General features: G+C 44.0%; 1 protein-coding gene across 4 annotated transcripts; it reads left to right on the forward strand.

Annotated features, from left to right (window-relative positions):
- The first annotated feature begins 2944 nt into the window (after positions 1–2944).
- BTN3A3 (butyrophilin subfamily 3 member A3) lies at positions 2945–17174 on the forward strand. Of its 4 annotated transcripts, none has more exons than XM_074348228.1 (10): positions 2945–3145; positions 7160–7244; positions 7481–7828; positions 9356–9637; positions 11971–12171; positions 12352–12372; positions 12461–12487; positions 13350–13376; positions 13806–13832; positions 15431–17174. In XM_074348228.1, exons 1-10 carry the CDS (start codon positions 2960–2962, stop codon positions 16084–16086), a joined length of 1860 nt encoding a protein of 619 aa, XP_074204329.1. In that variant the 5' UTR covers positions 2945–2959; the 3' UTR covers positions 16087–17174. The 4 variants fall into 4 exon arrangements, with proteins under 4 accessions (XP_074204329.1, XP_074204330.1, XP_074204332.1 ...); XM_074348230.1 differs by having other exon boundaries at positions 3005–3145; positions 7110–7244; XM_074348229.1 differs by lacking the exon at positions 12352–12372.
- Positions 17175–17752: the final 578 nt, after the last annotated feature.

Raw genomic sequence — 17752 nt, forward strand, 5'->3', positions numbered from 1 at the left:
GAGTTTTCTCCAGATATATATCCAAGAGTGGGATTGCTGGATCATATGGTAAACCCACCTGTAGTTTTTTAAGGAATCTCCATAATGCTTTTCTTAGTGGCTGCACCAAACTACATTCCCAACAACAGTGTAGGAGGGTTCCCTTTTCTCCACACCCTCTCCAGAGTTTATCATTTGTGGACTTTTTAATGATGGACATTCTGACCGGTGTGAGATGATAACTCATTGCAGTTTTGATTTGCATTTCTCTAATAATTAGCGATATTGAGCATCTTTTCATGTGCCTATTGGCCATTGGTTTGTCTTCACTGGAGAAGTGTCTGTTTAGGTCTTCTGCCCATTTTTTATTGGTTTTTTTTTTGTTCTTGAGTTGTATGAGCTGCTTGTATATTCTAGAAGTTAAGCCCTTGTCAGTCGCATCATTTGCAAATATTTTCTCCCATAGATTGTGAATTTTAAAAGCAAAATTTCCCAGTGAGTCAGAAAGCAGGAAGCTTTTGTTTTGCCCCTTTGCAGCTGCAGCATGACCGCGGGAGAAATACTATTTCCTGTTAACTACGGAGTTGGCTTAATTTATCAAGCATGTCTGTTATCCCAGCCTGATAGCTGGGAGGGCTGATTTTTACTTTCTGAGCCATGTCTTACTTTCTCACCCCTCTATGATGTAATGACCACTCCCTATTTTATTTTATTTCTGAACTCAAGCCCATGCCTTTCCTCAGCTTCTATTATATGTGATTTTATGCCTGCCATTCTTCAAGTGATTTGTGGGGACCTACATCCTACAGGTCCTCCAGAACATCAAGTCCTGTCTTGCAGTATCAGCAGAAAAGGGAGCATTTCTTTGAGGAGATATCAGAGAAAGGACACAAGGGACCTGAGTGCTTGTCCCTGCCTCAGGCTGTTCCTGAGAGGCAGTCCTGGAGCTCGCCTGTTTACACAGCCTATTGGAGGTAGTCCTGACTCTTACTAGGAGTGGCTAGGTACCTGGGGCCAGGTACCAAAGATAGGGATGGCTAGGCATTCAGGAGCTAGGGATACTCAGATAAAAATAACCCACTGATCATTTAGAACAGTTAGAACATTTCAGAACATATCACTGAAAGGAACTCCTACTTTTACGGTGTCTCAAGCATTTCAGAAGTGTGTTCTTCTACTTGATAGGTATGCTGAAGTCTCCAGGGAAAAGGGTACTAATGTCTGCAACTTACTTTGGAAGTCGCCAAATAAATAAATAATAAATGCTGGAGTAAATAATAAAGAGGGATGGATGGGGTATGAACAGAATGATAGATTATAATATAGCAAGTATAGTAAAATGTTCACTGCAGAATCTAGACAGTAGGTGTATTAGGTGTTCACTGAAAAATTAGCTATCTGTTTGAAAATCTTCAAGATAAAGTGTTGACAGTTGGGGCTGGGGATGGATGAATTGTATTTTGCTCATGATAAAAGAGAGCAAGAGTACCTTGGGCTCAAAAAAAAAAAAAAAACCCAGGGGGTTATTTTCCTTCTATGTAATGTGAATTCAGAAGGGCAGCTGTCCAGAGAGGGTCTGGCAGCTCAGATATGCGTCCATGCTCCGGCGTCCTGCTGTCCTTCATCTCTGGGTGTAGTTTCCATCTAAGGTTGCCTCATGGTCACAAGTTGGTCACTGCCCTCCAGCCACAAAGACCACATTCTGCGCAAGAGGAAGGAGAATGTAGAAGAATGCGGACCTCTCTTGAGAAACACAACCCAACAGCTTCTGCCTACAAATCACTGGCTCAAACTTAGTTCCTTGGCCACTCTTCTTTATAAGGGGGATGTGATTACTAAGAAACAGGGAATTTTTGCCTCATTGCATCTGAGAAAGTAAGATGGGACACTCCCAGCTCTACTGGAGCCACCAGAGAAAATCTGGCCAGGGCTGTCCTGCTGCATCTGGTCAACCCCACACAGTCTGAGCCAGAAATACTGTGTTCGCCAGCGTTTCATCAGGATGCAAGTTACATCAGCTTCATTAAGTGGACTAAGTGAATCTCCTTGAATGGGCCATCCGGGACATCTACCTTATCTCAGAGAGAATGATAGCTCTTTGTACATTAAAAAAAAAAAAAAAAGAGCCGGAAATAGAACTTGCACAGCAGGCACCTCTATCACAGAGCCTAAATTCAAACAGTTGTAATACAATTAAATTCCATCAGCCTAGTCATATCAAAGTCCTAGGAGCTTTAATCACTGCCTTGAGAGGCAAATAAATTGTCTTGGGAGGCTCTAAGCCACAGGTAGGACCACTTTGTTCCAAAGACCCCTCACAGAAACAGTGTTCACAGACTCTCCAGAGTCAAACTTTGGAGAAGACATGATCCTGCTGGCAGAGTAGAAAGAAATACATGTGAAATACAAATGTAGCACAAATAAGTCTCAGAGGGTGAATGTGGCTTCTCAGTAATGTTCCAAATAAGAATTTTCTGAAAAATGTAGAACACGCCCACCAGTCACTGACAGCACTGCCTTGGGAAACCTGATAATTCCAATTATTCGGTAGTGGATCTGAGACCTGAATTTCAGAGGTGCTCAAAAAAGGTGAAGCGAGTCTGTTTTTCTTTCTGTTCATACTTTCAGTTGGCTCCGTCATGTGCCCATCTACATGCAAACAGATGTCAGCAAACAGTCACAGAAACATTTTACTTAATGCATGACTTCCTCTCTTCCCTCATTAAAATCTTTTATTTCTCTACGCAGTAAATCTATTATGATATAAAATAAATCTATTTTCATCTAGAAGACATAAAACAGGTATATATAAAGAAATACTGATGATGCACATACATGTACATGAATGATTCAATTAGGGAAACACAGAGTGACACAAACAGTGTGAGAATTAAGGCTGGAATTTTTCTTCTTCGTATACAATCCAATACAGTTTCAGTTTTCATTTTAAACTTCCCCACTGGTTTCTGCCCAGCAACTGATGAGTAACACCCCTCTGAGCCAATACAAAAAACTAACTCTGCTACAGAATGACTCACTGTTTCCCAGAGTGAGCAGGCATCTTTGTTTCTTTTTTTTTTCCAGATCAGAGACTCTTATCACTAATGGAAAGCAATTGATTGTCTTCATTCTGTGGGCTGTAACTTTCAGACGGAATTGCCAAGAGGTAAGCGGGGGAAAATTGGTAAAAGCCAAGGCCACTGGCCCTGGAGGAAGAGAGGCTGAAAAGCTGAGAGTAGACCTACAGGAAGGTCCTTGCCCAGAGAAAGGGATTGGAGCTTGTGCCTGTGGTGGGCAGGGTTGGTAAGCGGGTGGAGGTGGGAGAGTAATGTAAAGGCTAAAGACCTGAATTTGAAAATTTGTTGGAGGGAGACAACTTGAATGAGAAAATATGTCAACTGCATGTTCTTAGGAACTTATTGTGGTCAGAAAGGAGCCAAGGACTCTTATCTCTCCTAGTCATCCCTGGGAATGTGTTCTAAGATATTCTAAAGAGATGTGCCTTAAACATTTATATGTAAAGATGTTCATTACAGAATTATCTGTAATTAAAAAAAAAAATCTGAACCAACCTACATATACAACAGTTGGAGAATAGATACAAACTCATTGTCCAATCACAAAAGGGATTTTCATATAGTCATTAGGAATCATATTTTTAATAAAGAGTTTTTATTTCTAATTGTAACAAAACTGGATTCCATTTGGAGATTTAAACTATATCTACTTTTTGCTATTGTAGATCTTACTGTGGTGAACAGTCTTAACACAAACACAAATGTTTAACAGAGGCATAAATGTTTGTGTTAATACCGGAATTTTTTTCTTTAAGATGAATTTCTACAAGTGGAATTTCTGGGTTAAAAGATAAAACATTTTTTCTGGCATTTGGTATATATCTATGGCCAAAATACTCCTCAAAATATTTATATTGCCATGAAGTAAAGTATATGATTACCATCACAGATTATTTAAATTTTATTCCTTCATATTCTTCTCCATTTTGAAATTGTCTCTATTCAGGAACAAAGAATAATAGATATTATTAGTGAAACATTAGTGGAAATATATTCCTCACCCGGAGGACAGTGTTGAAATTGTTACATATATATAATAACAATAATACTGTCTTCTCTGTAGCAGCACAGAGAGCAGTTTTGAAGAGCAGAGGAGATGGTGAAAGGCAATATTTTACCTGAGAGTTTGTCCAGATTTCAGGCAGGGCTCCAAAGAATTCCCTGATTTCTGCTCGCGGCTCCTCCTCAGCTCACCCCACCACACCTGGCAGGCCTGCCGGGGACAGGCGCCACAGCAGCTGGTGGTATGAATGAGGGCCTCGTGCTAGTTTGCTTTGGGGGAATTGGTGTGAGGAGTTGGTATTCTTTTTAATATTTGTTTTTACTAGTGTATAGTTGATTTATAGGAGTTGGGATTTTCTGAACAACTAATATATTGCAGTCATCATAATTATTGTAACAATTTTTCATTGCTAAGTAAAACCTGAAAATATGTAAAACGTAAAACATCCAAATAATTTTCCAAGTATAGAGGTCAAAGGGCAAAAGCGTCTTTCGCTTAATCTCCAGCTCTCAGTTTAGCACGTATCCCTTCAGATCTCCTTTCAGGCAATTATATAAAATATATATACAAATGATTAGCTTTGTTTTTGTGTTTGTTTTTGTTTAAGCTTTGCTTTTTGTTTTTTAGTAGACTCTGCAATGTGCATTCTGTTTACTTATTATGTCTTGATTCTGGGTTTGCAACTATAAATCACTCAGTTGCCACATTGCCTTCCTTCATACAGACATGCCTTTAACTAACCAGTTCCCTGTTAGTGGTTAAAGTGGCTCGTTAGGTTGTTCATCATTTTTTCACTTTTAAAAATAATGCTGCAGTGCCTTCCTTACACATGCTTCTCTCTAGATCCTTGCAGGTGCTTTGCTGGATTTCTCAAAGTGAAATTGCTGAGCCAATAATGCATATTCTCAAGTTCCTATTTCATAATTTTTTTAAGGAACTGAAGTGCAAATACATTTTGTCACATGACTGAGATCACACAGCTTGTGAATCGTAGTGCCATTACTTACTTCCCACACCCTTTTTATTTCCAACACCTAACACGTAGTGGGCCTAGCACATAGTGAGTGCTCAGGCAACATCTGTTGAATGAATATGAATGAAAACACATGGGTGAGACCAGATCTTCTTCCTAACTCTCCCATTCACTAGCCTTGGGATTAAGGAGTGGTAGGTTCAGCCTCTGATGACTTCAGAGCCTCCACCAGGGAGTCTGCTTAGATCTTGACCAGAGTCTGATGGGAGAGTGATTTGAACTTGTGATGGCCATAGGTTGGGGCCTAGAGGAGACAGCAGTGTTGCTTCTCAGCTGGGCACAACCTTGAGTCAGTCGTCAACAAGCCATTCCATCTGGCATCTTTGGGAAGGAGGAAATACATGCTGAGAGAAGGGAGAGGGCCAGGTCTGGAGTTATCTATCCTACTCTAGGGCTCTCCACTATTTAGGGACACAACTAACTCTGGGGTGGTTGGGAAGGAAGCCAAGCTAGAACTCCAGCTAGAATCAAGCCTGGCTTGCTGGCAAGGGCCCCACACTTCCTTTATCACAGTGCGAGGAGGTGTGTAGCTCAGTGATTAGAGTGCATGCTTAACATGCACAAGGTCCTGGGTTCACATCCCTTTACCTCCATCATAAATAAATAAACCTAGCTACCCCACCTCAAAAAAAAGCCACAAAACAAAATATAGATAGGCAGTGATGCCACAGACCATGCCTAAAATTTGATGGAGGTGATTTTTTTGAGCCAAGATCCACTTGGAAGCACTGGGCCAGGACTGGGGAGTTACAGGCGCCCTGCCTCTGAGCTGGGAGCACCTTAGCACTTCATAGAGGCATGAGCTGTGATTGGCTGCTGTGTGCTTCTAGGTTAACATATTTGCCCCTTCCGTGCAAGTATTAGCATCTCTTCCACTAAAAGGCACTTCTCTACTAGTGCAAAGACCATGACAGGGAAATTATCCATTGCTGATGAGCCCAGAGGCCATCTGCCAAGGAGCCTTAGTAAGCACATGGTTCATTTCCTTTCCAGGGATGTTTCTCCCCCAAAGAACAATTGTGAAAAGAGTGCACCAAGGCACATCAAGTTGCAACTCTTATACTTACATATCCAGGACAGGCTTGTCCCTTGAAACCATTTTATTGAAAAATAGAAATTAACACATTAATATAGGCAAGTCCCAGTGGGAGCACAGGAGGCCAGGCTCTGCTCTCTAAGCCAGACCAAAGGGCACTGTCATTATGGAGAAAAATTCTTATCTTTATAAAGTCTCCACCCCATCTCTTATTGGATGACAACCAATTCATCTGATGATCTAAACTGAAATAAAATGCTAGTGAGTATTGATGGGTTAATATGTAACCATTCACTCATTCAACAAATATTTACTAAGGGCTCCATGTTAACTGCACGTTGTTCTACAAGCTTCTTATACATCAGGAAACAAAATAGACCAATATCCTTTGTAGAGGTCCTCTGTCCTGCTGTGTTCAGGGACCAGGAAGAAGGGCAGTTTGGCTGGAGCAGAGACAGGGAGAGCAGGGGAGATGAAGTGAGGACTGCAGGTCCTGGAGGGTCACGCCAGCCATTGGAAGGACTTCAGCTTCTACTCTGAGTGAAACGGGAGCCACTGGAAGGTGCCAAGTAGAAAAGTGACCAGATGGGACTCAAGGAATGTTCTGGATGTTGTGCTGAGACTACTGGGGACACAAGCAGAATCAGGGACCCAGAGAAGAGGGTCTTGTATTAATCAGTGTGATGGTGAAGGCTTGGACCTGGCGTAGCTGGGGAAGTGTGAGCAAGTGAAAGGATTCTGAACATATTAATGTAGTAGAGCTAAAGATTTTCCTGGTGGGTTAGGATTACTGTCTGTACACTAAACATACATATTTTTATGGGAGATTTTTCCATGTTGGAACTCAAAGGTGAAGAGACTTCCAAGCAGACATTTTGGCAGAAAAGGGTCTTGGGTCATCACACTAGTGATGGTGTGTTTGCCCCTTAGACTGCCCTGGGGAGATGGAGATTTCCACGCTGAATTCTCCATCTTTTTCAGGTCGTCGTTTCTCCCTGACTCCTTCTGGTGTCTCTCTGTTTGCATCACAGATGAAAACGGCCAGGTCCCTAGACTCCCCTCGGCTCCACCTCCTTGTCTGCCTCGTCTTGGTCGAGCTGCTTACCCCTTGCTCAGGTAGGGAACGATTCTACTTTTATGGATCTGAAGTAGACAATTACCTGTTAGCGCCCAGTCAGAACCTTAGACTCCTCATTCCAGGAAGTCCCAGCGTAAACTGAAGGTTCACATGCCATTAAGACAGATGTCCTTCTGTCAGGATCCTGTTCCTCTCTAGGGTTTTCTGCCTGAGACACCCCTTACCATCATGGCCCCAACTCCCTCTAATGGAATTTCCCCCTTCTGCTGACCAGCTCAGTTTGCTGTGATTGGACCCCCTGGGCCCGTCCTGGCCATAGTGGGTGAAGACGCTGAGCTGCCCTGTCACCTGTCCCCAGAGATGAGCGCGGAGACCATGGAACTGAAGTGGGTGCAGTCCAGCCTCAGGCAGGTAGTTTTCATGTACGCAGGTGGGAAGGAAGTAGAAGACAGACAGATTGCAGAGTATCGAGGGAGAACTGAAATTTTAAGAGATGACATCACTGCAGGGAAGGTTGCTCTCCGAATTCGCAACGTCAGAGCCTCTGACAGTGGAAACTACCTGTGTTATTTCCAAGATGGCAACTTCTACGAAAAAGCCTTGGTGGAGCTCAAGGTTGCTGGTGAGCCTCCAGGTTTTGTTCTGAGCTTGTTCCTTCATGGGATCCGGGGACAGAGGCAGAGTTCATGTTCCAAATCCACCTCTCAGCATTCCTGGCTGATCACTGGGAACTGCCTCCACTGCCTTCTAACTTTGCTTCTCTGAGGCCCTTGTGAAAGATGCAGGTCTTCCTCCAGGAAGATTCCCTTTTGCATCCTATGATATCAATGTCTCCCTCCCACTGGCTGCCAGGGTCTAAGCAGGGAAGTAGAACATCAGGGATGGGAAGGATAAGGAAATACTTCCTTGGAGATGGTGTGTGGTTGTTTGGGTTCAACTGCATTTCACATGGCTTCTGGGGTCCCTCCAGGTGCATGCTGGGGAGACTGACCCATAGGGACAACATCTGTGCTACCACTGTTCTCCAACCAAAGGCCCCCAGGTACACACCTGCAGTTGTACCAGTTGGCTTTAATCCTTGTTGCAGGAGGGAGAAAGCACATGCCAAGTGGGAACGTGAGGGTCTCAGGAAGAGGCTGTCAGAGAGACTTGGTACAGGCTTTGGGCTTCTGTTAGGGGATTTGGGGCAAAGTTTATGGAAGCGGGCTTTGCTCTAGATTGGATGCTATCAGGGAGGTGGGGGAGGATGTAATTCTGTGGGTGGGTATCTTCATAAACCTTATCCAGGAAGAAGGTTAGAGTAAGGCTAAAGCAGGGATTGGTAAAGGAGCAGCGTCACTCACAGCCAGGACAGGGGGATATTTGGTCATGGTTGTGCTTTGAACAGTGTTTGCGTTTTTCTCTACGTTCAAACACAATTACTGTTGGTCTTGTTTTTGTCTTGACCTGATGTGGTGACAAAGTGCCCCTATCTGATGTTGATGTTCCATGAAATTGCTTGGGTTCCACAGAAGAACACCAAGACCAGGTCCATGTCCAATGTCAAGCGTTGCATTTCTCTTTCTCAGGGCACTCTCTTGCCCGGTTGGTTCTGGCTGGGTTTGGTCAATAGAGAATCATAGCATAAGGTGGGTGGAAGGGAGGGAGGAGAGAGAGGTCTGGGTACTTAATCTCCTGGTTTTCTCCCTGCAGGACCACCTCTAGCTGGCTGCATGCCCTTCCCAAAGATCACAGCTCTTATGAAGATCCTCTCATACATGACTCTCTCCTTTTAGGTCTTTAAGTTGGCTTTCTCCCCACCTCCCTTTGGGTTTAGGGATGGGTGCTAACAGTGTTCCTGGCCCTGGGGCTTTGCTCTGTTCCCCTCATCATATCTGCACTTTTGTGAACAGCTTTTTTTTCGGGGGGGGGGGCGCCTAGGAATTAAGTTTATTTATTTATTTTACTGGAGGTACTGAGGATTGAACCCAAGACCTTCTGCATGTTAGACTCGCACTTAACTACTGAGCTATACCCTCCCCACCGTGAATAGCTTCTTAATGAAACCCTACTTTAATTACCTAATGTGAGTGTGCCATCTGATTCCTGTTGAGACCCTCTCTGATATAGGAGGTTCCCAAGGATTGAGGCTCATGTATTCCTTCTACAGCACTGGGTTCTGATCTTCACATTGAAATGAAGGGCCATAAGGACGGAGGGATCCACCTGGGGTGCACGTCCTCTGGCTGGTATCCCCAGCCCCAGATACAGTGGAGAGATGTCAAGGGACAGAACATGCCAGCTGTGGCAGCACCTCTGGCTGCAGATGGAGTGGGCCTGTATACAGTCACATCATCTCTAATCGTGAAGGACAGTGCTGGGGAAGAGGTGTCCTGTATCGTTAAAAATCCCCTCCTCAACCAGGAAAAGACAGCCCGGATTTCCATTGCAGGTCAGTATTGTGCTTAGCCTCAGGTATACTGTGCTTAGCTGTGCTTAATATTGGAAGAAGAAAGATGTGTACACCTGGAACTAATATATTATCGTATGTCAATTACATGTCAAGTTTTTAAAAATGCCATCAAATGTGCCTTACAGAAGACAAATGTAAAATCTAATCTACAGACAATTAGGAAAAATGACAATTTAAACATTAACCGATTGAAATTTAGTGTAGCCATGTGAATAAAAGTATAAAAATAAATACAGTAAAATAAAAACAAATTTTAAAAAGAAAGAAGGAGGTGTGATTCTCTGTGCTGACTTGTCAGTGAAAACAAGGCATTGAGCAGGGTTCCACAGCCTTCTTCTTGCTCCAGGGATGTTTCTTTTTCTCATAAAGCTGTCATAAGTATTTGTGAGCATTTCCTGTGTACCAGAAACCGGGACAGGCAATGGAAATGGGGGTAAATAGTAAAGATCATGTCCTTAAGCAAAGACAAATGACAAAATGGGGCAAAAAATATGTACAACTCATAGTTTAGGGAAAGGGCTAATCTCCTTAAAATATAAAACAAACCAGTAGGGGAAGAAAAGAAAAAGATATGAATTACTAGTTCACAGAAAAGGAAAATACACCAAAGGTTGTCCAATCTCACTTAATAGAGAAATGTATATTAAAACATTTTCTACTTGTGAGATTGACAATAAAACGAAATAAAACAAAACCGTGCTGGTTGGTAAAACATTCTGATGGTAGGATTGTGGAGAGACAGTCACTCTTAGATATTTTTTGGTACATGAAATTTGATATATTTTTGTTATGAATCGGTACAACTGCTATTGGGGGCAAGTCTCCAAACTACCTATTTATCGATCCAAAATCCCACTTCTAGGAATTTATCTGACAGATACGTTTGCATGTGTAGGAAATGACCCAGGTAAAAGGTTATTTCTTACAGCATTAATTATAAGAGCAAAAAGTTAGCAACTATGCAAATGTCCACTAATGGGGAACTTTTGTGCAATGGAATATTGCCCAGTTGTGAAAGGAAACACAGCCATTCTCTCTGTACTAATGTGGAAAGATTTCCAAGATACAATGTAAACGGAATAAGCAAGATGCAGAGCAATTCGTATAGAATGCTATCTTTGGCATAAACAAACAAACAAAAGAATATATTTATATTTTTAAATTTAATATACACTTGCATAGCACTCACTGTGCTAGGCCCTTTTGAGACAGTAGGGAAGAGGGCAGGGCACAACCATTAAAACAATGAGACAACAATTAGCACCACTATAGTGGAAGATTCAACTCCCAGTAGACCTTAAGGCCCAAGATGACAGAAGATTTGACTTCCAGTAGACCTTGACCTTCATTATATGCTCATTGTAATATATTAGCATGGTAAATGGCACTCCCACAGGCACCATGACAGTTCCGAGGCTGACCATAAAAGGTCAAAAAGTGGGCGGTGGCCCAATTCCTGGGAATCCCAGCCCATTCTCCCAAAGTAGTTGGAATAATACTCCCATTTGTTAGCATATGAAGTTACCAAACTCATGAAAACTAACAACCCTTCACCTTGTGGCCTTTCTCTTGCCTTTTGAGATGGCCGGCACTCTGTCTACAGAGTACGTATCTCTGAATAAATCTACCTTCACTCTACTATGGCTTGCTCTTGAATTCTTCCCTGTGTAAAGCCAATGACCCTCACTTGGTGGGGCGTGTCCCAGGGACTCAACTGAGACTTGGGTGGAACACAGCCACCCTCTCGTGCCCCAGTTCTCCTGTATCACTTTTATAAGCACTAATTTAATACTTTATCCCCATGAGTTAGGTACTATTATTACCCCCATTTTATAGATTAGGACACCAGAAACAGAATGATTAAGTAATTAGTCCAAGGGCACACTGCCAGTCAAGTGGAGGAGTCAGAATTTGAACCCAGTCCCCTCAGCTCAGAAGCACACATTCTTAACCACCAGATTAAGCTGACTAATGAGAATCTAATTAAATAAGAGGGGCAGAGTGAGTGGATGAGAAACTTGGATGATGTTATATATTTTTTACTTCACATCTGAACCATGTGAATGTAACCTATTGTAAATTTTAATTAGAGAAAAAGTGTTTCTGAAGCTCAAGTAACACAGTCACGTGGTAGAGGCAGACCTTTCAAGACAAGTAATAGTATTTTGTTATGACTGTAACTACAAGCCCTTCCTGAAGTCTTTCTTACAGTTCTCTGAGACTTTAGGAAGAGAGAGATCATTTAACATCAGGAGATAAAGACCAGGATCCCTGCCCTGGGGATGAGAGGCTAAGGCTGGATCTCGTTGCAGACCCCTTCTTCAGGAGCGCCCAGCGCTGGGTTGCTGTCTTCGCCGGGACCCTGCCTGTCTGTCTGCTGCTACTCACAGGGGCTGGTTATTTCCTGTGGCTGCAGAAGAAGGAAAAAGAGGCTCTATTCTTGGAGAAAGAAAGAGCAAAAGAGGAAAAGGAAATAGCCCAGACTGAAAAGGAGCAGGAACAAAGAATAAAAGGTATCTGACCCCCAGTGGGCATCTAAGGCCCGCGTTTACAGGAGGGAGCTGGAAGACCTCGCCTCATCCCCACCCCACGCACCCATCCCGACACTGGGTCATTTTCAAGGTTTATTTTCCAGAGGTCCTCCTCCCTCCATCCCCATAACAGTACTTTTTTTTTTCCTGCTTATTTTCCAGAGACACTCCAGTATGAACTCAGTAAGTTCTGATTCCCCCAGGGACCCACACATGTCTTCCCATCCCAGCTTGAGCGTCTTACTGACTCATCACCTTTCTTCCATTGCAGAGTGGAGAAAGATCCAGTACATGGCTCGTGAGTGGCTCTGACATTTTCTCTGAATTTGTATCTAAGACTGTCTCTGCCCTAATATTTTTCAGCCCCTTTCCTCGGTGCCTAACTCTGCCCTGGGCTGAGGAATGTTCTGGATCCCTTTCCCTTAGGAAAGAAATATGCGTGGCTGATTGGGGGAAAGCTCCGGGGGTGGGGGTGGAAATCATGGTTTTTCTTTTTTCTTTTTTCTTTTTTTTTTTCTGGAGAAAGAGGTCTTCAGTCTCCCTCCATGAGAGGTGTCCACACTTTTCAGCCCAGTAATGCACCTTGAAATATCCCAGGGTGCACTTAAAGGAAAGGGGGAGGAAGGGGAAGGAACTTCTTATAGGACATGCCTTCCCTGTACCAGGAACCTCACTAGTTGCTTTACATAATCGGCAGTGTGCTGAGAAGAAAAGAATGTAAGATTTAAAAGAATGAGAAAATCAGAGAAAGATAGAGAAAAGTATCTCTTAAGAAGTGCAGTGGCCACAGTGGCTCAGTTATCATAGATTTACTATAAATGTTTTAAAAGATAGTATCTCGAATTTCCTCCTTGAGTTGCCCGATTCTTTTCAGAAGTAGGCAGGAAATAACACAGATGGAGAGAGATGGGCTCTAGGACACGTATACATGCCCATGTACACACACTGAGCCCTGCGCCCAGCACTGCCACAGCGCCTGTGGCAAATGATGTTCCAGACTTGATACTAAGGAAGAGAGCGGAGGAGAGAGTTGAGCAGGGAGGAGGCAGGAAGGCTACGGTGGTCAGAGAGAAGGATTAGATGGGTGTAAAAGGAAGAGAAAGGGAATGACTCAAAAACGATGGAGTTCAGTTGACATATCTACCTTTCTTTTATTGTAGGTGGGGAGAAGTCTCAGGCCTATGCTGGTGAGTGACCGGATGGCCTCTGAGTTTCCTGGCACATGTGTACTAAGTGTTTAAACCTTTTCCTTCTGTGTGACCCATTGACGTCACTGAGGAGTACTCAGATCTAGCCCAGGGGCTCATTTTCTGTGGGGGATAACCTCCCGGCTTTTCTGGAGCCTCAGAGAGGATTTTCAGTTACGGCATCTGACTTGCAGCCACCACAGACCCTGCTGGCACACACACACGCCCAGACTAACCTAGCCTGGCCATGTCACCACAGCCCCAGCCTGATGGAGCAAAGGAAGTCTACCATTTTTGAGAGGTTTTGTGCCTGAGCTGTTGGACATTTGAAGAGACTGAAAGAAGGGAGACAGAAAAGGCTTGGTAAGGAGATGGGTGGGGGTAAGACAGAATTAATGACCTTTCCTTATTGTGTCTCCTTTTTTTCAGAGTGGAAGAAGGCCCTCTTCCAACCTGGTAAGTGGATCGCTGTATGTCCTCTAGGACAACAACCCAAGGGATCTGATTCCCTTTTTTTCTCCAAGTCTTGAGATTCTGGGATGACAAGTCCCCATGACTGGGAGAGTTCCTAGTAGGAAGCTTGAGGTCTCAGTCTCAAAGCTGTCCCCATCTCCAGGGATGAGAGCTGAGAGAACCAGGGAGAATTGCTCTCCTGGGCTTCCCCAGATCTTTATGGGAAGGAAGAGGCGTCAGGGATAGAACTGAGGGGAAGGACAGGTGAAGTGAACTAACGCCGCAGAGGGAGTGGGGATGTGACATGACCAAAGAGAGACAGCAATGCTCAAGGATCTTTTCCTTTCCCAAGCTCTGTATGCTGCCTCCTGCCCCTGTGTCCTCAAGTTACTTGATGTTTCTGAGCTTCAGCCTCCTCATTTCTAGATCATGATTCTAATTTCTATTATGTGAGAGTTGAGGTAAAAATTAAATGAGCTAATGAAGATGCGTTGGTCAAAAAACCAGCAAGAAAGAGATGATATATTCAAAATGGGTGGTTGAAGAGGGTTTAAAGAAGGAACTATTCACAAAGGCAAGAGAGAGAATAAAGGGAAATCAACAAAGGAATGTGCAGTCCCCCAGGGCTCGAGACAGTGGGGACCTGTCACCCCCTGTAAGCTTGAAGAGCAGATAAGGAGAGGGTGCAGCCCAGAGGAAACTGTAGCTCTTCGTGGGGACCCTGCCTGTCTGTCTGCTGCTCCTCACAGGGGTGGTTATTTCCTGTGGCTGCAGAAGAAGGAAAAAGAGGCTCTATTCAGGAGAGGGCTGCCTGAGAAAAGTCAGGCCTTTGTTAGAGCATCACCATCTGATGCTCACAGGGAGGAAGTGGGGGAAATATATGCTGTGCTTTTCTTCTTTCTCCTTCCAGTCTTCAGCTAGTACCTCCCATTGGCCAAACCCAACAGGTGACCAGAGGCAAAGGAGCCCAGTGATGCTGTCCATAGAGGACAGATTCCCAGGGCCCAGAAGAGGGTGGAGAAAGGTGGAGAGTGGGTCTGAGAGCACATAGAGCCCCCAGCATGGCCACTAGCACAGAAGAGGCACGGTAGCACTATAGCATCAGGCACTTCCTCCGCGCCCGGCCCTGAGTCAAATACACAACATGTGCTGTCTTCCTACCCTAAAGATTAGTACTTGTATCCCCATTTTTCAGATAAGAAAGTTGAGGCTCAAAGATATTATATAGCTTGGGTCTATGGGAAAAGAGAAAAGGAAAAGACATTCATCTCATGAGTGGCAGAGCAAGGACTCAAATGTAAACCTACGTGCCTGTGAAGCACTGGTGGGCAGAGTCATTTTGGGGAGGGAAACCAGAAAAAGGTAGAAAGAAGGAGCCAGTTCCAGTTATCAGTTAAGCAGATCCTGACTGTCATCACCCTCCTCTTTCCCACTGAACACAAGAGCCCTGGGGCTTTTGATATTGCTGAAAGGGTCACATTCAGGGCAGGCTGGGGACACCCGGTCCTGGACTTGGGCTTCCTCAACTAGTCCCAGACCTTGCAGGCTGAAGCTCTGAGATCTAGGAACCATGGCTGACCCCATCCCCAAACTTTCTGCAGCGGATGTGATTTTGGATCCAAACACAGCAAACCCCATCCTCCTTGTTTCTGATGACCAGAGGAGCCTGCAGCGGGCAGATGAACGACAGAATCTGCCAGACAACCCTGAGAGATTTGATTGGCATTACTGTGTGCTTGGCTGCAAGAGCTTCACATCAGGGAGACATTACTGGGAGGTGGAGGTTGGGGACAGGAAAGAGTGGCATGTCGGGGTGTGCCAGGAGAACGTGGAGAGAAAGTGTTGGGTGAAAATGACACCCGAGAATGGCTTCTGGACCGTGGGGCTGACTGATGGGAGTAAATATCGGGCTCTCTCTGACCCCCGGACCAAACTGACAGTTGCCAACCCTCCTCAAAGAGTAGGGGTTTTCCTGGACTATGAGACTGGTGAGGTCTCCTTCTACAATGCCATGGATGGATCTCATATCTACACCTTTCCACACACCTTCTTCTCCGGGCCTCTGTGGCCTGTTTTCAGGATTTTGACATTGGAGCCCACAGCCTTGACGATCTGCCCAGCACTGACAGGAGAGGGGAGTTCCATTGTTCCTGACCTAGTGCCTGACCTTTCCCTGGAGAACACAGTGGCGGTGGGCTCAGCTGATGAGAATGGGGAACCTCAGGCTGAAGTAACATCCTTGCTTGCCCCTACCTAGCCTCTTCCTTCACAGCAACAAATCACAACCATAAAATCCTAAAGGCACACACTGTGTGAAGCATTCCACTAATATTAATACAAGTATTTATTCCATAGGGACAGTTGACTAGATACCACTTTCTTGTCTCTTTCATATGGAGAAAGAAACTGGGGTGCAGAAAAGTGAATTCACTTTCCAAAGGTCACTCAGCTAGTGAATGACAGCTGGGATCCAAATAATAATAACTAACAACATTTACAGGTGACTTAAAATGTACTGGGTGTTGTGCTCAATGCTTTAAATGAATGTCACTCATTAAATCCTCACAACAACGCTATTATATCACCTCGTTTTGCAAGTGTGTAAACTGAGGCAGGGCCAAGTGAAGTAATTTATATAATTCATCAGAAAGTTTGTGCTGCTGGGAGAGGTTTGGCTCCTGGACCCAATCTCCACCCCATCCTCTACCCTCTAACTTATTTTCCAGCCCAATTGCCCCTGAGGGACAGGAACCATGTACAACCCTGAGCTCCCCTTTCCAGGGCACCCCAGGGTCAGGATCATAATAGGTGACTATGGAGGCCACACCCAACTTGGTTGCTTCAAGGGCAATTGTCAGAGCCATAGGTACATCGCTTTATTGGATCCACTCTGCAGGGCGACTCGGTCTGGAGAATCAATTCACAGTGACTGCACCACGCAGGACGGCAAAGGACTAAAGGCCAAGTCTTAACGACTAAAGGGCATGTGTGCCCCCACTCCCACCCTGTCAATGTGATGTGTGATGAGGGAGCCAGAACCAATCCTACGTTCCAGGTCTCTAGAAAGCGTAACTTTGTACATAAAGATTGTCTGTGGAACAAGGATTGGGAGGAATGAGGCTAGATGAACTTTAGTGGTATTTTTATCACGCTGTGGATTCCATCTCCAGGAAAGAGATATTTCCACCCCTGCTCAGTTTTGATGTTAACTGATATTCTCTGCAGCTGATGGGTACTGGACAGAAGTTACTCTTCATTATCAGCACTATTTTGTTGATCAGTGTATCCCTGCTACCTGGCATGTGGTCGTCAAGTTACATTTGTTAAATAAATGTGTTAATAATCCTCAGTCTTCAACTGAGCCTTTTCTAGACTTTAAGCCCCTACAGATTACCCACCACAGGTTCACAATTTACCTCGCTGCCACATTTTCCCCAAATCTTTATTGGATTAGTTGTCCATTGCTGCCATAATAAATTATCACAAATTTCATGACCTAAAAGAAAATAAATTTATTATCTTGCATTTTTATAGGTCAGAAGTGCAACATGGGTCTCACCAGGCTAAAATCAAGGTGCCCGCCATAGAAAACAAACTGTGGTTACCAAAGTGGAAAGGGGTGGGGAGGGGGATAAATTAGGAGTCTGGGATTAACATACACACTACTATATACATAAAACAGATAAAAAAAAAAAAACAAAGACCTACCATATAGCACAGGGAACGATATTCAATATCTTGTAATAACTTATAAGGGAAAAAAACCTGAAAAGTTTTATATATATATGACTGAATCACTTTGCTGTACACCAGAAACTGATACAACCCTGTAAATCAACTATACTCCAGTAAAAAATAAATTTTAAAGAAATAAATAAGTAAAATCAAGGTGCCTGCAGGCAGCACAGGTTGTAAAGATTCCG

This window comes from Camelus bactrianus, chromosome 20, assembly GCF_048773025.1.
Source record: "Camelus bactrianus isolate YW-2024 breed Bactrian camel chromosome 20, ASM4877302v1, whole genome shotgun sequence".
Classification (NCBI taxonomy): domain Eukaryota; kingdom Metazoa; phylum Chordata; class Mammalia; order Artiodactyla; family Camelidae; genus Camelus; species Camelus bactrianus.